Source organism: Peromyscus californicus, unplaced genomic scaffold (genome assembly GCF_007827085.1).
Source record: "Peromyscus californicus insignis strain IS unplaced genomic scaffold, ASM782708v3 Scaffold_12__1_contigs__length_115047231, whole genome shotgun sequence".
NCBI classification, from domain to species: Eukaryota; Metazoa; Chordata; class Mammalia; order Rodentia; family Cricetidae; genus Peromyscus; species Peromyscus californicus.
Genome location: NW_026294413.1, coordinates 88,314,918 through 88,337,937, shown reverse-complemented (window position 1 = coordinate 88,337,937; position 23,020 = coordinate 88,314,918). Strand labels below are relative to the sequence as shown.

At 45.8% G+C, this 23,020-nt stretch overlaps 1 protein-coding gene across 2 annotated transcripts in view; it reads right to left on the bottom strand.

Moving 5' to 3' along the window:
• The window catches only part of Cacna2d3 (calcium voltage-gated channel auxiliary subunit alpha2delta 3), an 844,638-nt gene that overhangs the window by 158,548 nt on the left and 663,070 nt on the right, over positions 1-23,020 (bottom strand). For both annotated transcript variants that reach the window (XM_052733778.1, XM_052733779.1), the window contains 4 exons: positions 13,621-13,704; positions 5,356-5,427; positions 5,034-5,095; positions 3,611-3,678 (listed from right to left, as the gene is read on the bottom strand). In XM_052733778.1, the coding sequence (XP_052589738.1) occupies positions 3,611-3,678; positions 5,034-5,095; positions 5,356-5,427; positions 13,621-13,704 (286 nt within the window). The remainder of the gene's footprint in view (positions 1-3,610; positions 3,679-5,033; positions 5,096-5,355; positions 5,428-13,620; positions 13,705-23,020) is intronic.

Below are 23,020 nucleotides of genomic sequence, written 5' to 3'. Positions count from 1 at the left end.
CTCCTGTGTGATGCTAACAAGTTTACTTCTCTGTATTTTCTTCATGCATTAAATAAGAATGATATAGTCCCTACCTGACACATAGTTATGAGGATGATATTATGGGTTGAAATATATGAGATTGTTAATACTCAGTTATTTTCAGCCAGCAAAGAAGGCTAGTAGTTGTTAAAGGATTCTAAGTGAAAGTGAGCTATCTGTCTAGAAAAGTAGTTAGTAGAGGTGAGACTGGCATAGAAGCTGGGAGTTTCATAGAATACTCCAGACTTCCTGATATATGCCATTGTTTTGATATGGTTTGTCTTCCAAGGATCTGTGCGCGCGCGCGCGCGCGCGCGTGTGTGTGTGTGTGTGTGTGTGTGTGTGTGTGTGTGTGTGTGTGTTTGGAACTTGAACCCTGATAAGACAGCATTGAGAGGGTAGGAACTTTTAAGAGTGGGATTTAATAGAAAGTGATTAGGTAACGGGGTTACTACTCTCTGAAGAGATTAATGTAGTGCTCACAGAAATGGGCCTCTTGCTTCCTCATTTGTATGAGAGGCCCTCTTCTACACAGTAATATTCCTTTCCTCCTTTCTGTGTTGTGTTGCTGCCAGAAAGCCAACTGAATGTGGCCACCCAATCTTGAACTTAACACCTCTAAAATCAAAGCTAAATAAACGTTTTAGAGGATACTTCGCCTCCGGCAATTGAAACAACACTAATGAGATAAGACACTCTGTAGAGCCAGCCTCTTTCTCTGATTTCAATGGGTCATCTGCAGACCAGCACTTCCAAATATGCTTAGGTACTGTTAGAATGTTTGTAATGTTTCAGGAAGTCAATTTCTCAAATGACTCACTGTACTCCAACCCTTGCCAAATGCAAATGTCTAAAATACTAGACGGTACAACATAATATTATTTAGTTCTATAGGAAGTAAGCTGTTGAACACTAGTTTATCTATCGGCTTACCTATAAGGAAGCTGAGACTAATAACATGTACCCATTTTATTCAATAATCACTGTATACAACTATATAAAAGAAGCAACAAGTCAAAGGAGGTTTTGAAGAGACACAGTAGTATCTGTGTCTTAGTAGGAAGACCAGCTCAGGCTTCAAGCTTCAACACTGTTTTAGGGGTGCTGGGGACTGAACCCTGGATGTGGTGCCTGCAAGGCCAATGCTCTACCCCTGAGCTAAACCCTCAGTCCTGACCTATGGCGATATTTTATTTGTATTAAAATGTTATTTGTATGTTAATAAATAAAGTTGCCGGGGGTCAGAGCTATTAGCAAGCCATAGGAAAGCAGGGCAGTGGTGGCGTACGCTTGTAATCCCAGCACTTGGTAGGCAGAGCTGGGTAAGTCTCTGTGTGTTCAGGGATACAGCCATTATTGGATACACATGCCTTTAATCTCAATACCAATCATGGAAAACCTGAAGGCCTATACAGACAGGCCATGAGGAGGCGGTCATGTGGTTGGGTTTACAACCAATGAGAAGGCAGGACAGGAACTCTATATAAAGACTTTAACACAGGGGTAGCTCTGGTTCGGAGAGGTAGGACCACTGCAGGAGGAAGGGTAAGGTTTTAGCTCTTAGCTCTGACCTCTTGGCTTTCTTCTTTGCATTGGTTCTGTGTTTCTTATTTAATAAGAAGGTTGGTTACATCTACACTGACCTCTTACAGTTCTGAGCAAATCTTGCTGTTCATCACCTTGGTAGCAGCAGGCATTGACAAAGTATGTGGAAAAGCCAGTCATCTTGCAGAGGAGCCTTCCTAGCTACAGAACTCCTGGAATATGGGTACCATCCTCAAAGAACTTCCATTCCAGGGACAGAAGAGCGCTATGATCAGACCAAGGCTCTCACACATGAGAACTTTTGGCTAGCAGCCTCAGGGAAATCATCTTTCCTGGGTTCCTTTACTCAGGGAGCTGACAGGGCTGAGTCCTTTTATTTACAGAGGACCCATGGGGAGAGGAAGATCTGATCTCATGTGTGTGGATAACCAGACACTCGCTGCCGCCTCCCCCCCCCCCCTCCGCCATCCTGCTAAGTATTCAAACTAATTTCTTGCTTAGTTCTGAAATTCTCTCAAGTGATGGCTCAGCTTAACAGCTGTGGAACACACAGGAAGGAGACAGTCACCAGAAATACGGTCCAAAAGACTGCAAGACAATTGTGTGCAGGAGGCAAGCCAGAGAGAAGGGAGAGAGAGCAAAAAATAGACAATGGAGGGAAGGAGGAGTAGAAGGAGGGAGGAGGGGAAGAGAGGGAGGGAGGGAAGGAGGCAGGGAGAGAGAGAGAGAGAGAGAGAGAGAGAGAGAGAGAGAGAGAGAGAGAGAGAGAGAGAGAGATAGACAGGCAGGCAGACAGAGACAGAGGTAAAACAAGGGAGAGATAGGCTAAAGGGACAGACACAAGAGAGGCAAATGGTCCGCTAAAGACCTCCTCCTGGTCTGACCATGAGTCATTTTCTCCGTTTCATCCCAAATGGCTTGGGCATGAATTTTATTGCTTCAGGGTTACTGATGCCCCCAAAGTTATACATAGCCCATGGGACTAGAAAGTTCTAGAAATTGAAACATGGCTTCTAAGAATACATCCTTTAGAGTATATCTTGTCCAGGCCACAAGGTTGACCCATATTCTCTTAGGCATCCTTGAGAAAAGAGACCATATGTTTGGCTCTTGGATGGGTATATCCTTGCTTCTGTCCAGTACCCAGTGGACCCCTCTACTCTACCTTCTGTTCCATCTGACATCGTGGCTCCTTGTCAGCTAAAACCCAGTGCCTGGGAAACACTGCAGGGCCAATCAGCAGATGGACATGACCAAAAGACCACGTTAAGTAAGCACCTTACTCAAAGTCATTTATAGAAAAAGAGCCCTTTAAACACCACACTCACCCAATTCCAAATGCTCACAGTACTGGAGGTGGTACCTGCTTAGGATTTGTGGGTTGTTGGGGATGTAAAGGACAATTTCTGTGACAGCAACTTCATACTTCACAGATTGGGGATGACTAAAGTTTACAGGAGTCACTGCGCACCTGCGCTTTATGAAGATTCAAGATCTTAGAGCTACAAGAGCCTACTTCCTCTTCCCAACCACCTGCGCTTTATGAAGATGGAAGATCTTAGAGCTACAAGAGCCTACTTCTGCTTCCCAACCTCTGTCAATCTCCTCAGTGGTCCCATTTCCATTGGGCAAAGGATAACACAAAACCAATGAGATGGGCGCCTCAACCATGCTGACAGCAAAGGCTTCTGGATCTTTCTTTGCATTGCTTCTCTTTAGACTTGCATTTTCACATTCATTTAGTTCTTCCTCTAGCATTGAATATATGAGAATCAAGGTGGTATGAGATTCCCACAATTTTGCCTCCACAACTTTATGGGTAAAAGAATACAATAAAGCCAGCCACTGGCGGGGGTTCCCACCATTAAGGAACCCACACAAAACTGGCAGGAAAAGAAGCATGAACTGGGCAATGGTTTGACTCAAGTGCCCAAATCACTAGCCTGCGGCTTGAAAGTCTCACACGCTCTTTCGTTCTCTCAGAGCCGGCTCTGGGCCTTCCTCCCCACACCCAAGGATAAGCCAACCCAAGTTTGCGCCTTACCTTCTTCGATGGTTACATTCCCTCGGAAGAAGTATTTCCCATGGCCCCTGGAGAGCGCCACACCTAAACTGTGCAGAGAAACAAAGCAAACCTTGAAGTCCAGGGCAGTGACTGGAATAGACTTGTGGGCTAGCATTTTTTTTTTATTTTATTTTCCATTTTCACATTTCCATTTCATGTTCTGTAAACAATTTTTCCAACAGTTTACTTTCAAAAACCTCACTGATTATAGTGGGTGTTGGTTTTTCTTAGGCCCAAGCAGCTGCTTCAAAGTCATTTCTGATTGGAAATGCCAACGGCAATTGGCTGCTGTTGTGTTTGCAAGATTTGTGGCCAACGGCTTGCCCCTCCAGAAAGCCCTCCCCTGGATGTCCTCCCAAGGCCACACACCCTGCTCCCTGCTACCACCTTACACACCTCCGCTCTGAACTAGGCAGAGACTCCCAGACCCCAGAAAAACGGATCCCTTCTCAAGAACAAACCCAAGAATGCCAGCAACATTCAAGTGCAGCAGCATGGCCATATGGCTGCCTTGTTAGCCTGGTCGGTCCATTCCCTGGTCTAACAGCTTTCCCACATTCTTATTGGCTTGATTTAAATGCCTTTCTGTTTTGCCCTAAAGTAAGAGACTGCTTTTCTAAAAACAGTCCCTTCATTTGGCAAAGCCATTTAGTGGCTCATGTGTTCCTTGACTCCTCCTGGTTCCAAATTGCATCTGGTCACATTCCTTGGCGGTGGGTGACAATGATGCTAGAGTTCACTTTTCAGATTCATCTATACTGGTTAACGCTCCCTTGACTTTGAAAGACACCAGCTCAAGAGCATGAAGCAACCCTACTAAAAGAAGTTGTTATTGTTGTTGTTGTTTTCTACAAAAATCACATAACAACATGGAGTTGACAGTAGCGGGCAACTTTAGAATACTCCATACACATCTGAAAGCAGGCCATGAGCAAAGTCGTGTTTTTAGGACTATAAGAGAGAGACACACAGAAGGACATTCAGAAAAGTTGAAACAGAAGCACAAGGTGGGGATGAAATGCCACCCGCAGGAGGATTACCGGGTCATGAAAATAAAAAGTGAGAAATATGTCTTGGGAGGTAGCAAGTGAGATGGTATAAAGAACCTGGTGACCCTCTGAACTGGTCTCCTCCACCCTCGGTGAGAGCCCCGAAGGTTTTGTGTTGGGAATGGGATGCGAAGCTGTGGCAAATGGATGGGTTGTTTGGGGTAGGCCTGAACCATCTTCCCCCTTCTAGAACAAAGACAAAGAGCAGCCTGGGCAAAGCCCCTTCCTCACTCTTTCCAGCCTTTGGGCAGGGTGTTTGTTATCCTCAGATGATGAGCTCTGAGAGGCCAGCAGGTTGGGCACAAACACACTGAGAGGTCTGATGAAATGTCCATGATTATGGTCAGCTCTACCTGAAAGGAGTACCCTTGATGTCTGTATAATAGTAGTCATTTGTCATCACCAAAACCCGTTTCTAGATCAGGGGGGAAAAGTCATAGAGAAAAGAAAACAGGGTTAGTCTGCTAGATGACGTTTTTTCAGAAATCAATAAAAACAAATGGATACATTACGATCTGGTTAATAATAGTACTACATGAATCTTGTTTGAGATAAGTAAAGACAAGAGAGAAATGAGCTCGGCGAAAGATATTTATTCCAAAGAGAACCTTCAGAGCTAATTTTTCACACTGGTTCGTTTTAATGAAGTGGCAAGAATGTTTGAGAAAAAGGTACCCCTTTGTCCACGGTCTTCTTCACCTCCATGGAGAACTTCCCTGTCTTCCGGTTCACCATGGCATTTCGTAGCTGGAACAAGAAAGTGAAATTGGGAATTAGTGCCTCCCCAGGTTTCCACGTCATTGGGTGCCTGGCCACAGAAGTCCCCTGTACAAAGTCCAGACAAGATTCCCACCGACTCTTCATGCTTCTGAGGATAAGGCTGCGCGTAGAACTCTAAATCAGCTCTCCAGGGAAGAGACCAGCACCTCTCCTGCTCCTGGACAATGGGAGGGGGGTGAGCATGGACAAATGATTTTTCAACTGTGATTTGGGGTGTACAAGTGAATCACTCAGGGGCAGCAACAAGAGAGGCCTCAGGATGTTGATGAGCCCAGAGGTCAGAGAATGAACTCCAGACAATCTGCTAAAACTATCAACAAGCAAGGATGTCTCTGGGGGACAAGTTGGTTTTCAAAAGGGGTACCGATTTGTCACAAAGAAATCATTTTTCAAAAGATAATCAAGTTCAAGATGTTTTTCTAAACAGTAGTTTAAAAGATTGGGGGGCATTGGGGAGACAGTAACTCTTTTTCCACAGCATGAATCAGCTTCAGATGGTCACCCAATTAACAGCCTCGCTGACAAGACAGTGAACACTACTGACCTTGCCTCTGAGTTTTCGAGGTCCCATCTTGGAACAGTGAGCCTGGCTTGCCTCCCCTCCCCCTGGCTGACCTCCTCTAATTACCTGTGGCCTTCCACGAGTTCAGAGGAGGACAGCAGACTGGGTGATGAAGGATGTGCCTTCATGGGCAGCAAGGGGACATGACAGGAAAGGCCATTTAATGGGCTAGGAACAAAGGCTGACATGCCAGTCCATTGGGAACTGTTCTTTCTCTGTCTGCGCTTCAGGATGCGTGTGTGTGTGTGTGTGTGTGTGTGTGTGTGTGTGTGTTGTTTTTTGTTTTTAATTTCTTTCCTCTCTTTCCTCCTTTGGAGGAGCTTGAGTGAGATCAGGCTGATAGAAAATTGCAGGGCTTGCAAGCACCTCAAATTTGATTCAGGGCTGTCTAGATTTGGGTTCGCATTCCCGTCTTCTGTGAGAGAGAGTAAAAGCATAATTTTTAGCTGGAGGCATGTATAAAATAAAACATATATTTTACTTTAGATATTTTTTAACAACACATAATGGGCATTTCTGGAAATATTTTCCCATTTTAACTTTTGTGGTTTTGGATAGAGAGAGCTGGTCCTAATTAAGTCTACTTTCTAACTTTTAAGAACGGGCCCGATTTATCATTAACATGGTTTTCATTTTTCCTCTTTCTGGTGCCTGCCTAAAGCCATTTGGGACCTTCCCCTCTCAAGTTCCCCAGGCAAGTCAGAGATTATGTCAGCTTCTCCCTGCCAACCTCCCCCTCCCCCGGTAGCAGAGAACAATTAGCATGGGGCCAGGGAGGGCCCAGGGCCAGGGTCACTGATACTTTCTGGAGGCGAAGGTTTAGAGAATTCTTCTAGTCTTGCAAGGACAATAGTCTCTCCTTCCCGAGCACCTCATTGTGAGGAAGGACAGGATGCTGTCACTTAGAAACAGACCCTAGAGACAGAGCTTTATGATCATGGGCAAACCATGACTTTCTCTGTGCCTTCCTTTCCTCTTCTGCCAAACAGAACTGAGTGCAGCACCCATCTCGTCCAGTCATATACAGAACACAAAAGAGAACTGAGCGCAGCACCCATCTCGTCCAGTCATATACAGAACACAAAACAACTGAGCACAGCACTCATCTCATCCAGTCATATACAGAACACACACACACACACACACACACACACAAAAAAAAAAAAAAAAAAAAAAAAAACCAACTGAGCACAGCACCCATCTCATCCGGTCGTAGTATGGAACACAGGGGTAATAAGCAGAGGACACTAACTGTCCTCTGTGCCTTTGTGGTCCTCCATCCTCATCTCCACTGTCATCAGTGGCACTGCCATCTTCTTCCTCACCCAGTGTGGCGCCAGGCACCTCCTGTTAGCTCAAGGGATCAGTATTCAAGTTCCAGGCCACCGCACACCAACCTCCAATCTTTTACCGTTCTTCCAGCTGCTTTGACAATGAGCTACACGAAAAATGCATCGTGCGCTGAGGATGCCTTTGCATTTCCTGTCTCCTTAGAGTCCATTTCCTTTCTTCACCTGTCAGGGCTCACTGGGTGGATTTTGTGCCCTCTGCCCTATAGCCACAGATTTCAAGTTACTGTTCATGACTCTCCATGAGTTAGACAGACTCAAGAGGGGACAGCATGGGGCACTGGGGACCCCAAGCCAGCAAGGCTCTCACATATGAGCTATTCTTTGATCTTGTTGTGCCTCAGTGTCTTCCTCTGCCATTTGTTCAGTGAAAAATGACTCCGAGGGAAGCCACTTGGATCCCAAACCCCTGTCAGGTGCCTTCTGAACTGATGTCATTGGGTTGCTGGCAAACTCCCATTGCTGGGAGATACTGTTGACTGAAATCTTCCTGCGGATCAGATACTAATTCAAAAACTCTAAGGACTGTCTTCTGTATTTCTATTTCTACAGCTATTTGATGGGAGGGGAAACTGAGACCTAAGGCTAAGAAGCTTGCCCAAGGAAACACAGGCTCTCTAACTCTGGGGGCTGAAAAGATAGCTCGGTAAATAAGAGTGCTCACTACTCTTGTAGTGGACCTGGGTTTGGGTCTTAGCACTGCCATTGGGCAGCCCGTAGCCACCTATAATTCCAGCTCCAGGTGAGGTGATATCCTCTTCTGGCTTCAAAGGGAGTTTTCATGCTTGTGGTATACACACACACACACACACACACACACACACACACCCATAAGTTCCAAATCTCTGCTGCCTAAATCAGAAGATAAAATTAACTATTTATCATTAGTATAAATTATATATTGTTATTTCTTGCTTTCTCAAAGAACAAGTTTTAGACATTGACTATGGCAGGCTCTGTGGTTTTGCCTTCCCAGTAGCTCTTCTATACACTTGAGCCCTGGGACCTAGAGACCATGAGAAGGAGATATGCTGCCCTTACTATCAGAGGAGGGAAGAGACCAATAGTTGGAATTTACTTTATGAGACTGGAACATTCTAGAAAAGTCACTTTTCTATCTTAATGGGCTGTGTATTGCCAAGGATCCATTGCACATAATCATGCTAGAAGTCGGTGGCCCTCACACTTGAGGGAGGTCCACAGAGTTCACGTGAGAGTGATGAGCAATAACAATCCTGTCTTCCCCATGGAAGGAGGGAAAAGTATGGCCATGGTACTGCTCTGAACAGCCTTTGAACTTGCCATTGCCTGGATTTGTAATCATGAACAGCTGGAAAAATGAAAATGACTTGGCAGAGGAAAACTTTAAAATAATTTTTGGTGTATCCATGTGTTAGCTGATTATACTGTCATTAAAAATCACATGCATAGATACTTGACTAAACACACCCAAAGAAAGGCAAGTCAGATGTCACTGGTCTATGGTACCTTTTTTGTTTCCTATCAGATGCCAGACATCAGTAGGTGTGATATGCAATGGCCACAGAAGCAGCACTCATCACAATGTGATGAATAACATAAAAGACAGAATCTCCTCTAGGGGATATAAAAATCTGGCCACTCATCCGCCTCCCCAGCCTCTGGGATACACCCTGATAAGTACTTCACTGGAGTCCTTGGGGATCATCAGCTTGGCTGACTCATCAAAGCACCTACTTTTCTAGTACCATGCTCCAGTTAAGGCTGGATGCTTATTCCACTGGAGGCCTGCTGCTCTTCCCTCTTAGGCAGAGCCCACTGGGGAAAGCTTCCCCAAAAGGTATAGTAGTGACTGTAGCTTGTGTCTCCTTATATAATGACAGTTCATTCTCCTGATAGTAGAGTCTTGTCCATGTTAGAATGGGGCTTTCAACTTCCGGAGACACAGGTAGCCTGCTGTTCCAAGCCCCTACTTATAAGCTACCTAGCCCAGCCTAGAGATGGAAGGGATGTGAGACAGGCCAGATCAACAGCTGTTTCTTTACCAAAAAAAGCTTTCAACCAGTACATGGAGATAGCAGGCACTGAGAGCCCCAGCCACAAAGCTTCTTCCCTTACACATCAGCTTCGGCTCTCTAGGTGTCAGGGTGCAAGGAATCAAGCATGAGATCTATAAAAATGAAAAAAAATAGCATAAAGAAGAATAAAATATGCAACCAAAGGCCTTGGAAATGTGTGACCAAAGGCCTCAGAACATGTCCCAGAGTGAGATGCTCAGAGGGCTTTGGGAAGAAAGGGGCTCTGGAGACGTGTTCCCTGAGACTCATCATGGGAAGAAGTGTGGGCTTCCTAAGGGCAGTAGAAGAAGGCTTCCAGTGCAACAGAATGGGTTCCAGCTGGGTTAGAGATAGAACCCATAGGCTATGGCTACACCATTGATAAGGTTTCAGAGCAAGGTAGACAATCTATAGACAGAGAGGGTTGTAGGAAAACAAAAGAGCTCCATGTCCTGGTCAAACTATAGTCGGCTCCAAGGACCCTGATATTTGACAAGGAACTCTACACAATCTCAAATCTTTCATGCTTTTCTCCCACAGATGGGCTTTTTCCTGAGACAGCATACCTTCACTTAACCAATCAACTAACCAGAGTTCCCCACATACATTCACATTAACAAGATTTTCCCTAATGGAATGCATGATTTATATGCAGCCCATTTCCAAAGTAGGACTTGGTAGCTCATTATCAAGATCTCTCCCTGCTGCAGGGGTTGGCAGGAAGTGGGGGTGGCGGACCCTATCACTTTACTTCTCAGTAAAGCTTCCCTTGCTTGCCCTTCTGAAATCCTTCCCTGGTCATCATTCTTCATGACTCTGGGGTAAGGAACTCAGAGACCACTGGCTTGGGTGAATGTGGTGCCTGTTGAACACTGGGGTACAGTATACTTGTCCTCCATGCTTAGCCCACTAAGAGCCGAGCAAGACTCCTCTTTTGTACTCACAGAGCCCACAATAAGCCCACAGGGATGAACATTTACTTTGGAAGAGCTCACCACATTTGTGAGGTGCCAAATGGAATCTTCGGGGACTCTGGAACTCTAGGGCTTTTTCGAATGCACACTAAAGTGGGTGTGTCAAGGACACAGTTTAAGGGAGCAGATAGCCTGATGCGTGCCTTTGGACTGTGACGTAATTGCTCTGCCTCAGTTTCCTTAACTGTAAAATAGAGACAGATACTTGACAGGATTGCAATGAGGAATAAATAAACTCATCCCTTATAACACTGAAGGTGGTACCACGGACAAGGAAAGTTCCTTATTTGGTAGCTATTGTTACTTATAGGAGCTCTCTCTATTTATAGAAATAATTATGTTCACTGTGGAATAGTTTAGCAATGACTAAAACGTAATAAGACCAAACTGAAAATCATCCTAATTCCTTTAGCCATGTCCAGGAATTTCAGCCCTGAAACCATATTCACACAAACAACAAAAACAGACTCATCAACTTGTATTTATATGTATTTATGCATACACACGTTTACACACACACACACACACACACACACACACAATAACAGCAACAATCAAAGAAAAAGAGACTATCAACTTGAGAGTTGGGGGGGACATGGGAGGGGCTGGAGGGAGGAAAGGAAGAAGGCACACTATTTTTTTAAAAAAATTAATACAATTTTTCTTTCCCAGAGGTGATTCTCACTGGTGACTCAGATTGGATCATGTGTATTTTAAAGTCCACTGCTGACACATGGGTCCCCCAAATATCTGTCATTTCACAGGAATTGACATGATACCTAGCTTATCCTATAGTGGCAACAGAAGTCCCATGCACACTCCTCTATATGGTCTATTTTTCTCTTGTGTGTGTGTTTGTATGTGTGTATGTATGTTTGTCTAGGTACACATGTATATAGATATATGTATATCTGAGTGGGTGTGAATGTGTATGGAAGGTGGAAGCCAGACTTTAAAGATGGGTTTTGTTCCTCAGAAATTATCCACAATGAGTTTTGGACAGGATCTCTTGCTGGGATTTAGGGCACAAACCCTGGGGCGAGCCTAACCTCTCCATCCCCAGTATAGAAATTACAACTGGAATTGCACCATCCCCATGCAGGTTTTTACGAGGGTGCTGGGGATCAACCTCAGATCCTCTATGCTTGTACAACAAGCACTTACAAACTGAGCCATCCTTTCAGCCCCCTTTAATTTTGGCCAGACCATTTTTGCAAATCTTATGCAAATGATATGTGTGATATTACATCATTTTTGGAAGTATGCGGGGCCTATGCTATAAATGTGCTCATTAAATTGTACAAAGAGCCTTGCTGTTCATGAGAAGCAGGATTCTCCATTCAGGTTCTCTGCAGCCAGGTCTACTTCACTGCTTCTGCCCAGAAAGCTCCGCTTCCTTGGTCCTTTACACATTTTGATCTGAAACCTGTCCTTCGTTACTTCTTTACAAGCTTCTCCAACAGCATGTGGGTATGTAGGCCTCTATGTGCAACACATAAGAATGTTTTTCACTGATTCCAAAATTCTCCAATGATTGGCACACAGGAGAGATGGTAGTTTGGGTTTCCCTATGTCAAACACATCACTATTGAAGGAGCTCAACATTTCAAATTCCTTGGGCTTCTTGTCATAAGGTACCCAAACAAAAGACAGCCAGAGACCAATTTGTACATAAGAAGACTATTGGCCTGATTTGAGACATGGTAACTCTGAGAGTAGGAACACAGAACCTAGCCCTTGACTCAGATGACAGTGAAGGACACAGTGGGAATCTGATACTTGAAACTCCAGTCATAAAGGAAAATGTGGTAAGGAGCTATAAAGCATTTCTGAACCATGAATAGCAAAAGGAGATGTCCACTCACAAAAACACCAGCTCGGGCCCAGGGGCAATAACAGTGAGATGAACAAGCAAGTTGCAGGTGAAGGGGGGTGAGTGTGTCAGCCCCTGAGAGTGGGGACTTGGCAAGTAAAAGTTAATATGATCAAGTTGGTCATCTCCAGTGATCACAGCAGAAAAGATGAAGAATCATGTCTATGGTAAGGTTCAACATTTCCGGGAAAGAAAAAGAAGGGGTCCGGTGAGGTCAAAAGAGAGCATGGAAAAAGGTGAAGTTGGAAGATGAAGAAGTAGAAGTTACTCTGCAAAGAACCATAATGGGAAACCCAGAGGGCCCATTCACAGAACCCTCGCATAGCCACACAATGGTGTAAGCACTTTTTTAAAAAAAAAAAATCTTTCAATCTATCAATATGTTTAATCCTTAGATCATCTGGGAAGACAGCCACGAGATACAGCCTGCATGGTGACACACTAGAGACAGAGAGCCTCCACACAGGTGAGATCTGAATCCGGGCCGTGTAGCTGTCCACACTGGGGCTGGTGCGGTTTATTCCAAGAACCCACCAGGATCCTGGTCACAATGCTTGAGCAACAGAAGACATCAAAGTCTTCCAGGTCCTTGACGTCACATGGTGTCAGAGCAGTGACAAGTAGGCACAAAGAGTGGAGGAGGCAGGAGCTTTTATCAAATGGTAACTTTATTCTTGTCTTAATCAGAAGGGGCTGGGCTAAATTTCTGTAACGGATACGGTTCTTGCATTTTACAGGCAAGGGAGAAAGACCTGGGCTTTCTGCTAGCTGAGAGCACTCAGGGAGCAGAGGATATGACAAGAAGGAAAACAGCAACAGAAGAGATGTGATGCTGGCCCTGTTTCTATAAAGCTTGAGGAGACAGTCTGGGAGGTCAAATGGCGGCCCTCAACATCCCATGGGAAGGGCGGAGGCACAGGAAATGGGGATGGGACTGGGGGTACAGCTGGGGGTGTGAGGCTGCCAAACCCCTCTGCTGCTCTTTAGAAACAAGAGTTGTGTCCGTGGAGACCTGACAAGTTGGTTCTGTCTATCTGGGAGCCTGTCTTACTGGCCTGTAAGACACCCTGACCTTGCAGTTCCTGGGTCTCCTGTGGCCCAGCCAGAATTCTCTGAAGATGGTAAGGCAAGTCCTGACAGTTTTTACTCAGCACGAGGTGGGATAATCAGCTGCAGGGGAAACCAGAGCCCACTGGGCAAAGGTTCAGCAGACTGCGCAACTGGCCCGGTTGACTGGCTGGAGAGTTACACAACTCCAACTACAGCAGAAAGGTCTGTTGTCTCCATAGCCCTCTGCACCAGCTCCTGGGGTATCCTGTGTAGCCAACAGAGCCCTCACCCATGAGGCTTGAAAAGGGTCACTTACCACATCATCCCGGTCTTCCCACTCTACTTCGGAGAGGTCCACACTACTGTAGTTAGGTTTCCTCCGCTTTTTTCCTTCCTCATACTAGCATAGGGAAGAAGAGAAAGACAAACAAATGGCCATGAACTCATCGACCAGGGCATCTTTACCCTCCTAGGGCCTGTTTCCTGGATAAGGACTGTGAGTAAACAGCAGCTACCGGTGATAAACCCCGTGGGTGATACTATTAGCATTTTAATGACAGACCTTGCTGTAAATGTTTCCTCCAAGTTGGAGAACATAAAGGTCAATTCTTGGCTTGGCATGAATTTGCATACAGAATTCCTTGGCTCTAAAATGCCAGGTGCAAAGAATATTTATCCTACCCTTGGATGCAATAAATATGTGAAGGGTGGGGAGACCCATCTCTATTAAAAAGCTGGTGAACCCAGCCCTTTATGACAGAGGAAAGTGCTTCCTACACACATTTATAAACATCTTGTCCTTTCCCCAGAGCTTCATACACTTCCTGTCTCAAATCTCCTCCAGGATCCTTTGCTGAGAAACAAAACTTGGATTGCCATGGTTGGACATGGTCTCAGCATCCTGAGAACACTTTGCTAGCTCACAGACCTTCTACTTGCTACCGGCCATGGCAGCACAGAGCTAAGCACAGCTCCTTCACCTGGAGTAGATGTGAGTACTGGGAATCGCTGCCAGATTTAAGGGCCATTAGGGCATTTCTCTGGAAAAGCTGATGAGTGCATTAATAACTGGGGAATGGTTTTACATTTTCCCCCCTAAATCACTGGTGTTAGTCACCCAGCAAGTGTACCGTTTTATCGACCGGACATTCTTGTGTCTGGATGTTTGTGTGTCTCAAGGCCTTTACTGTTGGTTATTGGGGTGTTTATTAGGTAGGAAAGTCTGCCCTCTGCTGCAGGCTAAGGATAAGCAAGCACTTTACAAGTTTGGAAGGTAATGTTCACAGTACACTAACAAAGTCGTACATGTATACAAAATACATGCACAGAGATGTACCTGCTTCCTTTTCTGCTCCTTGTCTCAGTCCCCTTGTGATTAAATAATAAAACTAAGTGAGATGCAGGGTCAGTCTACATGTTTTAAGACTCCCACTTGCCGTTTTGGACACTGATTGGTAGTTGCAGATGAAGTTCCTAAAGGTACCCCCGACACAAGAAGAAGCCTTTGCCTGTTTAGATCCAAACAAGTCTAAAGTGGACCTCAGTGCAACCAAGGGGACAGTGGCCAGAACAGGTGATTCTCACATCATGGTGGTACCAAACAATGTCAAACTCAAACAACGTTGCTCCTGTACTCTTTAGTCCTTGCCAACTGCATTGTGGGGATCCTGCACCATCTCTAGAAAGTCCCCTCCGCTACCACCACCCAAGAAGGCTACCACGCCTTCACTCACTTCTCTGAGGTTTCCAATTAACAAGACATTCACCATCCACAGTCACTTTTATGACATCAGATCCACTCCAGATGAAGAGGAAGGAAAGTGGGTTCCCTCGGAAGCCACTGTAAACGATAGCAGATTAGCAGTTGGAGCCTGTTAGGGAAAGTTCCTGTGTGCATGGGAGCTGGGCAAGCCAGTCTTGCTAAAAGCAGAAGTTACTGGAGGGAAGGAGGAGGGAGAGGTATGGGTCTGAGTCATGGGCAAGAATCACAGGGGAGGCACTTAGGGTGCTAGGACCCAGGAACTTCCCTGTGGGAAGACAGAGTCTGACAGGCTTAATGAACCTCAGCTACAGAGACCACTGGCTTCTAGTCCTATTTCAGAAAGAACCATTCTCAAAAAAACTCACGCAGCCCACAACTTGAACATCAAAGGCGTACTTTCACAGATGCTTGGGTTGCCTTTTAATGGCTCTGAACTGTTCTTTTGTTTTACTTCGGTAGAAGGAATTCTCCCTTTAGTCACTGAAAACTGTTCCTTTATTCATTTACTCAGGACACACACATTGGATACCTTGACGACATAAAGCCCTGGGGGCTATGGAGGTGGTAAGCTGCCTGCCATGCCAGCGTAAGAACTTGAATTCAGATCCCCAGAACTCATGTAAAAGGCAGATGCAGTGCATCTGTGACCCTGGTACTAAGTGTGGGGACAGAGACAGGCAGATCACGGGAGCTCTTTGACCAGCCAGTCTCGTCACTGGTGAGCTCCAGATTCTGTGGGAGACCCTGCCTTAAAAAAATAAGTAGAGAAAGATGAGGAAGATACTTGATGTAGACCTCTGGCTCCAGGATGCACGTGTACATACATACACTTATATCTGCATGTACACATGCACATGTCCATGGCAAATACATAATATACCATACACATGCCAAGTGTAAGGCACCAAAGATAGGAAGTTAGGTAAGCATTATTCTTCTCTTCCCATGCACTTACTTGGAGCATCCCTCCTTCAATTGTGCCTCCATTATCGCCCATCCCACAGCTAGGAAAATGGGCTCTGACAGCTAAGTAACAAACGAAATGAGTCAAATATGACAGCCAGTATGGGGGAAGGGCACCTCCCCGACTGCTAGCCTCTGCCTTAGTGTCTCTGTGGAAGCCTCATGTTAGTTCAGCCTCTGTTAAATTTAAACTGACTCCGAGGTCCTACATACCAAATGCATCTTCATCTTCACAGTATGCACAGGTTTTCGTCTGAAGAAAAGAGTACAGAGGCATTGCCCTTACCCACATTACACTGGATCTGTTATGCTAAGCAAGCCACTGGGCTGTGCCAGGCTTTCCCAGTGAGCTGCAAAGTGGGGATAGAGCAGCGCACCAGCTGGAGCAGGCAAAATGGTTCTCCACCTTGGCATCTCACCCCAGGCAGCACACAGCTGCTTAACCCAGCCAGACCTGACTCTTTGCCCAGAGTTGGGCATTACCTCATTCCTCAAAAGGAAAGGTACCTCAGTAACTCTGCCACTGTGCTACAAGCCACAGGCAGGATGGGTTTCTTGAAGATGGTGGTATCATACAATTGCGATCAACTGTCTCCCTCTGGAATGTGTGGGACAAGTTGGGACTCCAGATTCTCTTGACAGAAATATTTGGATATGTTCTAAGGTACCCGGCTTTTTGGAGGTGACCTAGACAAGAGCGAACCAGTTGAAAATCCTTGAAATTTTACTATCCCTAAATGTCAATAGACTTTTTTTTTCTCTTTTTTTGGAGTAGTAATCCAAACTGATCTTGCATTGGCTATGCAGTTGAGGATGACTTTGAATTTCTGATCCCCTGCCTCTGCCTTCTAAGTGCTAAACATACAGACTGGCACCATTGTGCACAGTTTCTGTGGGGCTGGGGATTAAACCCAGGGATTTGCACATTCTAGGCAAGCCCTCTACCACATGAGGCACATCTCCAGCCTTTCGTTTTCTTTTATCACCATTCAGGAAACTCAAGCCAATATACCAAAAGTCTATTCAAGAAACAGAGAGTTGAGCACAGTGGCTCATTAGGATAAGGTACAGGCTGCCATGATTTCCAGGCGAAGTTGGGCTACTGAGTAAGTTTCAGACCAGCCTGAGCTCGAGAGTGAGATCCTGTCTCAAAAACAAAGGGGAACTATGAGACATCAGAGAGTGAGAGTAAAAGATCTCCCGGCGGGTTGGTCTATCCATTGCTACATTGTGCAAGATCTTGTAAGTCAACCTCACTGAAGGAAACTGGAGGGAAAGTTACTCCCTCAGAAGCTCCCTTTGATGAAGGCTCCTCCATAATGTCTGCTGAACTAAGTATGTGCAATGGGTCTGAAACACGTTCTTTTTTTTATGTAATCTTTTTTTAATTTATTTATTTATTATGTATAGTGTTCTGTCTGCACATATCTCTGCAGGCCAGAAGAGGGCACCGGATCTCATTACAGATGGTTGTGAGCCACCATGTGGTTGCTGGGAATTGAACTCAGGACCTTTGGAAGAGCAAGCCGTGTTCTTAACCTCTGAGCCACCTCTCCAACCCCTGAAACATGTTCTTATGAACAGGCGAATGTTAGAACTTCAGCATCAACGAAGCCCAGGGATTCCTTCAGGTTAGAAAAGGAAAATTTAGCAGGCTATCACATAGCTGAAAGAAACCAATGGTAGTCAACAAATTGACTCCAAACCTGACAATATCTTTTCCCCATTAAGAAAGCTCGGCAGGCCAGGAAGGAAGCTCCCTTACCCATGCAGTGGCCACACCCATTTCACATATTTTCAAGGATAAGTGTCCATGTTTTCTTGCCTTAAAAACTCCTAGAAATGTGGCTCTAGTGATGGTACCATTGTGCTGGGTCAGAGACTGGTAAAGGGCCTGACAATATGGGGAAGGCTCCCATCATTTCAGGACATAGGAATTAGTTCACAGATGGGGACATAGCCTACAACAACCTAAAAGACTCAAAAGACTCCACCTTGGATGCTTTCCTGCATTGTTCCAGAAAAGGGGTTCTCCATGCACCAGCATTGCTAAACCTGTGAGACGTGAGCTTGGGGTGTATCATGGCCACCTTGAGCACTACTTTGAGTCCTCCTGGCAAGGAAGCCAGTACAGAGAAAGCAGAGGAAACTGAAGATGATAGTCCTGAAGACGTGTGTGTGTGTATGTGTGTGTGTGTGTGTGTGTGTGTGTCTGGACCCAGTGCACCTGAAATCTTTGCCCCTTTGGGTATGTCAGTGTATGGTTCCCAAATTGCTCCCTTCCCTTTTGGAGACAGGGTATCACTGGTAGTCCTGGCTGGCCCGGAACTATGTAGACCACATTGTCTTCAGACACCTACCCACCTCCCAAAGGCGGGCATTAAAAGTGTGCACCACCACATCAGCCTATACTACACCTTTCTCCTAAAAATAATCCTGCCTGGTGTTTCCAACAGCAGGTGGTCAGACTGTGCACATTTAATGCCTTCCCTTCGCTTTAAAAGTGAACTACTTTTGAAGACCATTTATTTATTATTTTTATGTGTATGTGCATGTCTGTCTGAGTTCATGTGCACCGCATGTGTACAGGAGTTCACAGAGGCCAGAAGAGTGTGTGGAATTTACTGAAATTGGAGTGGAAGGCAGTTGTAAGATGCCTAACATGGGCACCGTCAGCCACACCTGGGTCTCTACAAGAGTAGTAGGCACTTTCAACCACGGAGCCATCTCTCCAGTCCAATGCACTACTTTTTAAAAGTACATTTTATGTGAAATATTTACAGACTCTGTTACTTTAATGATTATTTAGGAATATTTGATTTACAAAATACCTTGCCACCTACCAAGATGTACTACTGTGTCTGAGCAGAACTCAGCTCCATATACTTTCCCTCCATGCCTCCTCCAAGCAACAGCCAAATAGTTAAGCTCTAGACTTCCCCACACTGGGATTGGCTCTCCCCTCCCCCCATGCAGCCTTTGGGTGGGACAAATCCCAGGCCTGGCTCCCCAACTCCCCCTCCTTGTTCTTCAGGACACTGTTATGGTGCCAGGCATTTACATGGCAATTGTTAGTATATCTATAATCTGTAACTTCCTTTGAAAATGTGGTTAGCGAATTGCAAACAGTTTCCAAAGGGTTACAAACAGACTTTCAGAGGCAAAGGTAGGCCTGCAGCTTTTGGTGCCTGTTTTATGAAAAAAAAAATGTCCAGGAGAATTTAATAAGAAAAGCTATTGTGTGCTATGAAATACTTGGAGGTGGAGCTTCAAATAAAGGCCAGATGTGGTGAGCAGACAAACAAGCCAGTGGCTAGGGTGATGGGACAGGAAGACACCCATCTTTGGAGCAAGCCAGAACTACCCAGGGGCTTGCTTGAAGCTCAGTATTTAGTGGTCTGGATCAAAGTCCTTCTGTGTCACCTGCAAACTGGCTTTGGAAGCACCGTGAGGTGAGCCAAGGTGTGGCCATTCTGATTTAAAGAAAATGACAGTGGCTTTGCTTCTCCAGTGTCCCTTTGGGAAAGACCCAAGGGCACCATCCACACCTATGCCTATGGCCTCCATGAAACACATACAGCATGGGCTAATTGATCAAAAACACATGCCCTACAGACTGCTGGAAGAAAGGGAGGAAGGAGATGGGGAGGAAGACGCCATGCCTAGGACAGTGCCATCTGGATGAGGAGACGGTCAACATGGAGCCAGTCATCTAGAAGGATGTTTCTGTCTCCAGGCAGGCATGACCTTCCTCTGGTAAAGGTCTCCATTCTCTCCTCTCCTCTCTAAGCCTGAAGAGACTATTTCAGCAGAGACATGGGCATCTTTTTCTCCTGTGGATACTCAATCATCTATTCATTTTCTGTTCACCTACACATACCCACATCTTAATGGATGCCAAATACTTCTCAGCCCCTGTGCCAGGCACAGTGAGTCTCAGTAAGACCTGGAAAAACTGCCCCATGAGGACCAGCACCTACCTTCAAGTTCTTGGTCACAGCTCACTATTAATATGGCTCAAACTATATCAAGGTAGGCTGTTGGGGGTGGGGGAGAGCTAAAAGCTAGGGCCTAGGAGCAAGGCGCAGATCCCCGTCAAGCCTACATGCTCATGATCCAGGGCTAGCTGTGCATGTTTCTGAACCTCACTGTTCTCCTCACTAGATAGAAATTTCAGCCCTCAATTCCCAGAGATGCCTTGAGAAGCACCAAAAATAAATGTGGCTGAGCACAGAGCCCGGAACATCATAGATTCTAACAAATGTAGCCTAAACATTCGCTCCCTTGGCCAATGTTAATATGACCACAGATGCCATGGCTGGTTTCCAAAGTACGACACTTGTGTCACACAGTGCTCATCCCCAGTGACTGTGCTCACAGGAGAAACTGGTTCTTAATATGAATGTAAACTGCTTAAAGGGAAACTTCAATCTGCATTGGTGGCCTTTTCTCAAGGCCGAGGGAAGAACATGCCTGCTTGTGGCAGAGCGATGCCCCTTGCCCTACACTGTCATAGTGGGATTCCAGCCTGCCAGTGGCAAATCAACGTTTCCATAGGGACGATCTGCAGGAGTTGGAGCCCATGGCTACTGTCAGTCCCAGCTCTCTTAGAGATTAGCAACAATGGGGACTATCAACAAATGTCACCATCTAAATGACTTAAATACTTTCTGTTTCTCTCACTATTTTTTTTCCTAATTCTTTGTGTGATAATTGCTTGTAGAAAACTTGGGATGAAAACAGGGCAGCAATTAAAAACACTATTCTCCCCACCCATACTCGGAGGTCACACTGCAGTCTTTTCCAAAGAGTACTCGAAAGCACTTTCTGCTCTCAGCTTCCAAAGTTCGTTACTTCCCCAACCAGGAACTCATAAAACACACAGCCAGTCTGCTCTGTCCACATGACTGCCCACCCCACTCTTTGCTGCCCACTCATTATTCTCCACAGAACATGTCTAGGGCTAGGCACTGTGCTAACTACTGTCTGTATCTTGCCAAATCCTCCCAAGCCCAGTGAAGGATTTCATAGATGGAAAATCAGAGCCAGATCCCTTGGTGACGGGGCTAATGGAACTGAGAAGCAGATCAACTCCACCTGATGTCTGAGTTCCCCACTGGAGCGGTCCTCTACCTCGGTAACTTGGCCCTCTGTGCAGGTGGCCATCTCTGCCTGAACAGATGATAGTCTTGGTGGTAGAGCCTTCTGGAAGGTAAATCCCAGCGGGCGCATTCTCCTCTGCGCCAAAGTGGAGGCTATGCACAGGCCTCTGGCAGAGTGACTGTCCTTTGACACTGGCCCTAGTGCCCAGTGACATTTTAGATGAAGAAGACCACACAGTGGGGATGTCAAGGAGTCAGGGTTGCACCTGGGCCCAGTTAACTGTTCCTATGTGACTTCACCGTGATTCCTCTCAGGACCTCAGACAATGGCTACAAGACTAGAAGAGAAGAGCGTTTGCACTGGAATTCCCACCAACGTCATGCTGCCCCCCATGCTGTGTGACTCCACAGTAGCCTGTACTCCCCTCACCAAGACACATGCATACCTGCATGACACATGCATCATGTCCTGGCATAAATTCCCATGTGTCTACACTGGAGACAAAATTCTACAAGGCCTGGGAAGATGAGAAGCCTAAACCCAGGGCCATGAGGGTGTGTCCCATAGTAGCAGGGAGTTTGGAGAGGGGCAGTGGGGCATGTCCAGACGGGGCCTTTTCCTCTTCCTCAGAGGCACGCTGCCCTTGTTAATTAATGTTTTTAAGTGTCTAGAAGATGAAAAGTTCTATGTGCTCTCCTGTAGTTTGATTACAAAATCCTTTTGATGGCTGTACAACTAAAATGGCTTGGATGTTTAAAAAAAAAAAAAAAAAAGGCAACAATTAAGAGGCTGCTTTGAAAACCCAAATGACCTTTATCTTAATCAGTGTCCTCCTAGAAGCCATGAGTCACACACTGTGTGTGGGGAGGTGGTGGCCTGGCCCTGCCATGGTTTTGTAGGTCAAACGTGGCTTACTGTACCATGGCTGGATTAAACTTAATTCTCAAGAAGCCAGTCTGTCTGGTTACCACAAGCTCGTCAGACACATTAAAATGTGCTCAGTAGCTTGACAGGAAGGAAACTGTGTGCCAGCCAAAGGGACAAGGGCAAGGATTCGACACTGGGGGTGAGGGGCCACGCCAGGTCTGGTGAAGGAAGTGGGGGTGTCAGTGAGGACAGACAGCTGCTAGGAGAAAAGACAAGACAGTGTGGCATGCCAATTAAGGGCGCAGCTAGCACCTGGGGGACGTCGTCTCCAAGACATCAGGATACTTTGAGACAAAAGCCTGTCTAAAGGTAAATGCAAGAGGGCCTTGTAAATGAGTTCCGAGTTCCTGAGAGCTGCACTCGGCTCCTGGATGGGGGCGTGGCTTCTTCCAAATCCTACTTCAGGAACATTTTCACATACCACCGTGCCATTAGGAGATCCTATCTAGGGCCAAGAGAACCCCTGTAATTTGGAAGCTTATCTGTGATATCTAGCAAGTAACTTTTTTTTTGTCTAATTTACTGAATTTTATTCGACGTTTTCCATGACTGCATTAATGATATCCGAAGACCCCAGGGTACGTTCAGCTGTCACACCATTTTAAAGGGGTCTAATCAGGCACAGCAAATGGATCCTAGAGTTGCAATGGCAAAGAAAACAGATTTCCTTATTCACATAAGGAAGATCCCAAGCTAGTAGCAATGTGCCCTGGAGCTAAACTGGCCTTCCTCAGGGAGCAGCGGCTGTCAGGGCTGTCATTTGCTGGAGTGAGTTCAGGGTGTGGCTAATTTCTCCTGGTGGTCAGTCCTGGATGCCCACATTCCTATGCTTCTCCCCAGTTTGCCACTGGGAAGAGAACTCTCATCATATCTACTTGTGGGGCCCAGAGTGAGAACCTAGAGAACTCTCAAAGTCCAGAGGAGTCTGATAAACACGGGAACACTACTACTACCAAATGCC